The following is a 7,886-nucleotide window of genomic DNA, read 5'->3' on the forward strand; positions in this document are numbered from 1 at the left end:
ACTTATTTTTAACATGAGCTCTTTCAAGAAGTAATGAGGGGTCTAAACTGGCAAACAGGACATTCAGGGAAGCCACACAGTAGAGGGACTAACACAGAGACTTTGGGGTCAGCTGGGTATGAGTGTGAGGTCTGATTTTCAGATTAATGCTCAATATTGGGTATATTTTTCTTTGAACCCTCAAAGATCTTTAAAAGAAAATGTAGTCTATGTTGGTGATGGGAAAAATTAAATAATAAAATAAGGAAATTTTATCACAGTTCCTAGGACACAGGTCAGATTCTATCAATACTAGCTAATATTCTTTGTAAAATTGAGATACAGAAGTGTTTACAGGTAGAAAAAGGAGACAAATTACATTGTAAGTAGAGCAAGAGTAAAACAGGATGGCTCGATTGGCACAGAGAGAGGCTGTGAGAGATTATTTCTTAGACTATTCCTAATTTAATATTCAATCAGGCAAAATTGACTATCCATTAGAGGGATAATAAATCTGTCTCTATCTTCCTGATATGCCCCTCAGACTCCTTACCCAGGATTGAGGCATGAAGAATAATATTAAAATTAATTATGAGATCTTAGCAACTAAAGAGGCAAAGCAGAATAGGAAATTTTCCTAGACCAACAGAACACATGGCTTACAGAGGAATAATTCATATTATGTGCTTATTTTTTAGAAGACCATAGGAGGTTGTTTCCCAGAAACCTTGATTTTTAAAAAAAATCCATTACAGACTTTATAATTCATTCCTGAACAGAAAATACTGCAATTTGGAACACTCTTTTCAGGGACCTTTTTACTTCTTTGTTCCTTAAAGTGTAGATTAACGAGTTCAGCATGGGTGAGACAATGTTATTTAGTATTTGCACCACGGCCCCAAGCAGAGGGTTGGGTGTGCGCTGCAGGTAGATGATGATGACAGGTCCGTAGGCACAGAGGATGGCAGTGAGGTGGGCACTGCAGGTGGAGAAGGCCTTCCGCCTGCCCTCTGCTGAACGGATCCTCAGAATGGCGATCCCAATGTGAGTGTAGGAGACACAAACGCTGAACAAAAGCACTAAAGCCAGAAAACCAACATTAATGGAGCCCACTCTCTTCGCCAGAGAACTGTCAGTACAAGACAAGGGTAAAATGGCAGGGATGTCACAGAAGAAATGGTCCACCTGATTGGGACCACAGTAGGTTAAGTGAAAGGTAAATGAGATCAGCGTGGTGGCCTGGAGACACCCCACCAACAAGGCTACCATGACCAAGCCGACACAGAGTCCAGGTTTCATGATGAGCATGTATCTCAGTGGGTGACAGATGGCAACATAGCGATCATAAGCCATGACAGAATAGAGGCATCCTTCCGTGGAACCCAGAAGGTGATAGAAGAAGAGCTGGGCAGCACAGCCCTTATAAGAAATGGCTCGGCTCAGGCCAGAAAGATAAATGAGCATCTTGGGACAGGTTACAGAAGGGAATAACATGTCAAAAATAGACAGAAGTCCCAAGAAGAAATACATAGGAGTGTGAAGAGTGGAGGATGAAATGATCGCTGTAAAGATGAGTAAATTTCCAAGCAAGGTGAAGAGGTAGATGAAAGAGAAGATGATCAAGAGCACCGTCTCCAGTCCCTCCGTCTGAGGTATTCCCAGGAGAATGAACTCATTCAGCAAGCTGCGATTTCCCATCTTCCTGGAAGGGGTGTTCTGGGTTTTCACAAAGAACATGAAGACATGAGTGTGGAGGCTGATGTGTGTGGTACTACTGCACACGTTGTCAACAAGTTTCATGTAATCATAAAGTTAATGATGAAAACTTCAGAGTTTTATTCTAAAGACATTTAGGTGCTAGCAAAATGTACCTACCACTTCACATCTTTAAGGCATGCTCCTTCACACCTATGAATGCAAAGCAAAGTGAAACATTAATAAGGTGAAATAAAGGGTGGATTAAGAGAACAAAAATTTCAATATCAGAGGAACATAATTTAATTAATATTCTTAATACATCATATAATACGAATACCCTATAATTATCTGCCTGAAAGCTTGATCTTCTCTATTCCTTTTCTGAGTATTGTAGTTATTCAAGGATGTCCCCTGATAGCCTAAGTATTGAGGAAAGGTCAATTTAAGCACCCACATGTCTGATTGGAATAATGGATTGCCATATAGGACAAGGAGCACTAGGATTTGGGTTGTATGAAAAATATTCTAATTAAATAATTAGATATGTTCCTAGTTTGAACATTTTATTATTGAAAATGGTCCTTTGCTTGAAGATAAAAAAAGTAGAAAATTCCATTATGTTATGGGGACCCAAATAGCTTGGAGATTGGAGGCAAATATGGGATATTTGAACATCATTAATAGTGTAATTTTTAAAATTTTTTAGTCAAAAAGTAAAATCTTTCAGTACTACTACTTCTGTGTAAATTTGCATTTAAAAAGAACAGTCATGGTAAGAATATTAAACATTAATGAACCTTCTTTTCAGATTTGTAAATACACTATTTAGCATTGTCAAATACAGAATATATTCATCACTGTGTCTATAGAATACCACATCTACAATTATTTATTATTAAAATCTAATTTTCAAATGCTCTAATGTGATTGCTTTTGTCCTAAGACAAATTTAAGTCTTTTCTAATAATCCTCAAAAGCAATCATTACAGTGAACCTTCTTTGGAATCCTGATTCCATGACTAATGATATCAATTCACTAAAATGCAGTTTTATTGAATTCCTCACCTAGGATAGATAGGATAAGAATTGAACATCCTCATAATTACTGGTAACTGATCATTGTGTATTGTTGGAGTGAAAAATGTGATAGATAGAGGGGAGTAGAGAGCCAAGGGAAGATAATGAAGTTCCCCAAGTAGAGGGAACATGGGAGTCATGAGTAAAGTTCTGTGACATGAAGCAGAGGATGTGAAAAGAAATTAATGTAAAAGCACTCAAAAAAGGAAATTACTCACACAACCATAGGCTGTTTAAGACACATTTGACCATGTGTCTTCGTTCATGTGATAATAAATTAGAGAATATTATCATACTATGTTAAGGCAATTGATTTACTGCTGTAATGGCATCGAGTCTATAGAGGTAATTTTATCATTGGGGTTCTTTGAGTCTTGGTTTCTTTTGTGTTTCTTCTTGGAAGAAAGTTGGTATTCTTTACATTTCCTAGACTACTAGTATTTTCTATTTCCTGTGGACCATCATCCGTACTTGAAGCTCATTTTGATTTGTGCAGAATTGGCCTGTGCTCTGGGGTATCCATCTATATATACAGTGCTCTGGGGTATATGTCCTGTGCTCTGGAGTATCCATCTATATACAGGCATAGTTGGAGGTCTCTGAACAATTTCATTCAGGCTCAATGAACAGAGAGGTGGAACAGATTAACCGCCATGTAGGTATTTTTAACACATTGCTATGAAAAGACATTTAAAAACAAGATAGAGAAAATTTCAAAATAATATGTGATACTTAAACTGTAAAACTGCAAGGGATAATTAGAAATGTTGACCGGTGCTGGGAATCACCATCAAGTAAAATATCATTGAAAGTTTGGGACGTCCTTTTAAGGGTGCTTGGTACATAGTGGGTGTTCACTAAATGCTTGTTTTTGAGTAACCCTGACAACTTTCCTTCAGAATTGTAATAAAGATTACATATGAGATAATCATAATACACCTTGGATATTATCATGAACTTTACAGCTGTCTGAAGGACAGGAGATAAGGGGAATGATGACAAGAAAAGATAAGGTGGGAAGATTTGTTTGTAAATTTAGGCTGGTTCTTGCTTATTAGTTTTATGACTTTGATTTGCCTCCAGTTTACTTATATCTAAAATAGGGATCATATTATATTTTAAGTGTTGTTCAGGTCCTATGAGGCATCTAATAAAATGTTTGACATTTTGCAGGTGCCTCCAAATTTTTATTTGCTCTTTCATTCCATGCAAGGGAAAGACACACTTTTGCTGTTCCAGTTTAATATGAGCATGAGCATAGCACAGTTTAGGGAAGTTTTAAAAAATACATTTTAGTTACACTCACATATTACTAGTGGGACTGCAAATTGGCGCAATCACTCTGGAAAGCAATATGGAGATTCTTCAAAATAACAGGAATGGAACCACCATTTGACCCAGTTATCCCACTCCTTGGTATATATCTAAAGTATTTTAAATTAACATACTAGAGTGACGCAGCCACATCAATGTTTATAGCAGCTCAATTCACAATAGCTAAGCTATAAGCCAAACTAGGTGCCCTTCAATATATGAATGGATAAAGAAATTGTTTTATTTTATATTATTTTATATATTTGTATATAAATATATATATATTATTTATGTATTTTATATATATGTGTGCATGTTTATACACACACACACACACATACCATATATATCTATATATAGTGGCCATAAAGAAGAATGACTTTATGATATTTCCTGGTAAATGGAAAGATCTGGAGACTATTCACGCTAAGTGAAATAAGCTAATCAGCCCCCAAAAAACAAAGGCCAAAAATTTTCTCTGATATGTGAAAGCTAACCCAAAATAGGGTGAGAGGGGATAGAAGTTAAGTAGATTAGACAAAGGAGAATGAAGAAAAGGGAGGGGGATGGGGAAAGGAAAGACAGTGGAATGAATCTGACATAATTTCCCTGTGTAAATACATATATACACCACAGTGAATTTCACCATTGTTTACATCCACAAGACTGGGGTCCTAAATAGAATAAGATTCCATGCTTGTACAATTATATCAAAGTGGATTCTACCGTTCATGTATAACCAAAAAGAACCAATAAAAATATTTAAAAATATCCTTTAGTCTCCCAAAGAGATTGCTGAATTTTTCTGGGCTTGAAAATATACATGTGTGATGGAGAAGACGGAGAACCATTTCTTAAAAGTCTACTGCATCCCTCACAGCCCACATGCAAGCCCCTCTCCAATTCATTCACAACAGTGAAATATGAATTATGCTGGAACATGATATTATGATGTACAAGAAGAGAGCTGCGATATATTATTGAGTCTAAAGTAAAATCCACATGATTTCTTTAAGATACAAATTCAAATAAAGAAAACCTCCCAGAAATTTCTCATGAAAATAACACTATTGCAAACTGAAATTTCAATGACCACAATTCTTTATAACTTCAAATGTTCTTTTTAAATCACTAAATAGTCAGTCTCACTATTTCTAGACTCACAATCAGAGAGTTTCATAGGCATCAAAGACACAAGGAACTGAGTATGATAATTTAAATAGTAATTTAAGGGACACCCATTATAAAAATGGAGGCAGCTTTCATAGAAGATTGAACTCAAACTGTAACGTTTTTTCTAGGAAATATACAACATGGCATTGTCAAAAAAAATTTGAATTAGAGGTTTAAAGGTCCACATTCAAAATCCTTTTTTTTCTTTATGGTATGACTTTAGGACTAGTAGTTTGTCAACTCACAATTCAGCTTCTTCCTGTAAAAAAGCAGAGAGCTTTCCCTGCACAGGTAACCTCACTCTTAACTACTTAGTTAAAAGTCATCATTCCAATCAGGACACTTTTGAAAGTAAGAGGAGAGTAAAATTAACTAATAACTGAAACAGAATGATAATGGTAAAACAGGAACATTCAGTCAAATCACTGAATATGCCTTTTTTTTGGCTCCTCATGTGTGACCCACAAGTCAGCACTTTGACATCCACCACTACAATGGTGTTCCCTGAGCATGTGGAATGTTCTTATAATTGTACTTTGTACACAGTGGGTACCCACTAAATGTTCATTTTTTCCCACAACTAATATAATATTATTTCACTGTAAGGACTGAATATCATAATGTTCTTAAAATATTTTGATACATAAGATATGACATAAAGTGGTTCATATCACTACATGTATTAAGGAAGTCCATGTGGATGCATTTGGGAAGGTACCTATATTGAGATGCCAGTGTTAATGTCTTAAAGTTCAGTGACATCACTAGAGGAGACAGGATTAGACCAGCACAAACTAGGACTGAAGGCCAAACCTTGGGAAACACTATATTTTAGGAAAAGGAGATGAAAAGTAGGCATTTAATAAGAAATACATTAATTCCTCAGAGAATTAGGAAGTGGATCAGGAGAACTTTTTTCATATTTTTTCTTTCATGAAGTTTTTATTTTCTCCATGTCAAGGAGCATATCCAACTAACTGTTAATCCTCAGAAACTTTGTGATGCTTGAAATATGATAGATGTTGTATTAATTAGAAAAAGAACAAAAAAAATAAAGGAATGCACTTCTGCACACTATGTGTGTGAGAGAGGGATTGGGGAGTGGACCCTGGTCATCACATCAGAGGAAAGGGATGCCCCAAATGAAAAATTCTGCACCTCAAGTCTTTAGAATGAGGTTTAAAGGTAAAAGATGGGCAGAACTTTTGAGCACTTACATGGTCAAGAATATCATGCTGGCTCAAAGAAAGAAAACAATTTTTTTCTTCTTTTTATCTTCCTTTTCTTCTACAGCAGTGGGTTTCTTCATTCCAAATGTCTCTCTTCCCTTGATGCCCTGGAATTGAGCTTCCTTCCCTAGATGCAGACCTTAAATGATTTTCTTCATTCAAAATCAACTAAGTAGATTCTCTACATACTAGGTGACAGAGCAATTCCCCCCAAGTTAGCAGAAGCAAAATTATGTCCTATGTCTCTGAGATGTTAAATGGCTTCATGGTCCCTTTAGAGCCCCCTTTGTGACATATCCCAAGATTGAGGAAGCAGGGACCCTGTGAGCATAGGGAGCAATTAAATGCTGAATGTTGAAACAGTTTCAGAGTTACAAATTAGTACATGGTAATCAAGATAATCTTCAAGGAATTGTGGATCAAAGAGCTCATGAATCCCATCTGACAATCCATTTCTCTGTTCTGAACAGTTATCTCATTGAACCTTTGTTCTCTATAGATCTTGGGAGTTTGGTTGCCTATTCTGTCATTTTTCTAGTTTCTCTTCCCTGAGTCTTGTGGTTTCTTGTTTCCCCTGGGCTCAAACTTAATTGCAAGGTGACACCAGTTTTAAGGGATGCTGAGAAATGTTTTCATTTTGAATTTACATGGACTTGGCTCCACTTGGTTTACCTACTAGTATAAAAGAACATGATGACCAATATTGGGGTATACCCAGCAAGGCCAAAACACAAGCACAGACTTTTATGTGGAGATACCTCACTGAAGTAACCTGTATTTGTTCTGTGTTGTACTACATTCATGTCATTTCATGATGATGTTTCCCTCCAAAAGTGGCCAAACCACATCTCTGATGTTGTCCATTAAAGCATCATAGAGCTAAAAATATTCCCATTCCCATTTTCCAGTGAAATGAATGTCCTAAGCACCATAACATCATAGCACAGTGCATCATGTTTCGGGGTGATTCTTGTTGAAACAAGACTACTGCACTGACAGCCATGTACCTGTATAGCACATACAATTGTGGAGGGTACACAGTACTTGATAGTGATTTGATAGTGATTATAGATGAATAAGTATTGGCTACGTATTTACTATACAATATTCTCTGTCATTATTTCATAGCATATTCCTACTGTTTGTAAGGAAAAACCAAACTTTAGCAGTAAAACAGTGTGCTGTGTTATGCCAGCAGTAGTCTCATATCTTGTGTTCAATGCACATCTTGAATGCATGAATGGACCATGTGATTGACATGGTGATTGACATAGACCATCTAGGTCTATGTGAGTACCTTCTGTTTTGGTCTTACAATGAAGAAATCCCATAGTGACACATTTCACAGAACATGCTGCTGTGGTTAAGCAGCATAGGATGGTATTTTTTTTCTTGGTTTTCTTACTCATATTTTCT

The 7,886-nt window shown here is 36.3% G+C and overlaps 1 protein-coding gene across 1 annotated transcript; it reads right to left on the reverse strand.

The window, feature by feature from the left end:
* Positions 1 to 744: 744 nt before the first annotated feature.
* LOC124960113 (olfactory receptor 148-like) lies at positions 745 to 1,677 on the reverse strand. Its single transcript, XM_047518675.1, has one exon. The coding sequence runs from the start codon at positions 1,675 to 1,677 to the stop codon at positions 745 to 747; it is 933 nt and encodes a 310-aa protein (XP_047374631.1).
* Between the last annotated feature and the right edge of the window lie 6,209 nt (positions 1,678 to 7,886).

This window comes from Sciurus carolinensis, chromosome 11, assembly GCF_902686445.1.
Source record: "Sciurus carolinensis chromosome 11, mSciCar1.2, whole genome shotgun sequence".
Lineage (NCBI taxonomy): Eukaryota > Metazoa > Chordata > Mammalia > Rodentia > Sciuridae > Sciurus > Sciurus carolinensis.

What these genes read in the sequence shown, in the direction of transcription:
- LOC124960113 (XM_047518675.1), bottom strand. Translation starts at nt 1,677, where the DNA reads ATGGGAAATCGCAGCTTGCTGAATGAGTTCATTCTCCTGGGAATACCT.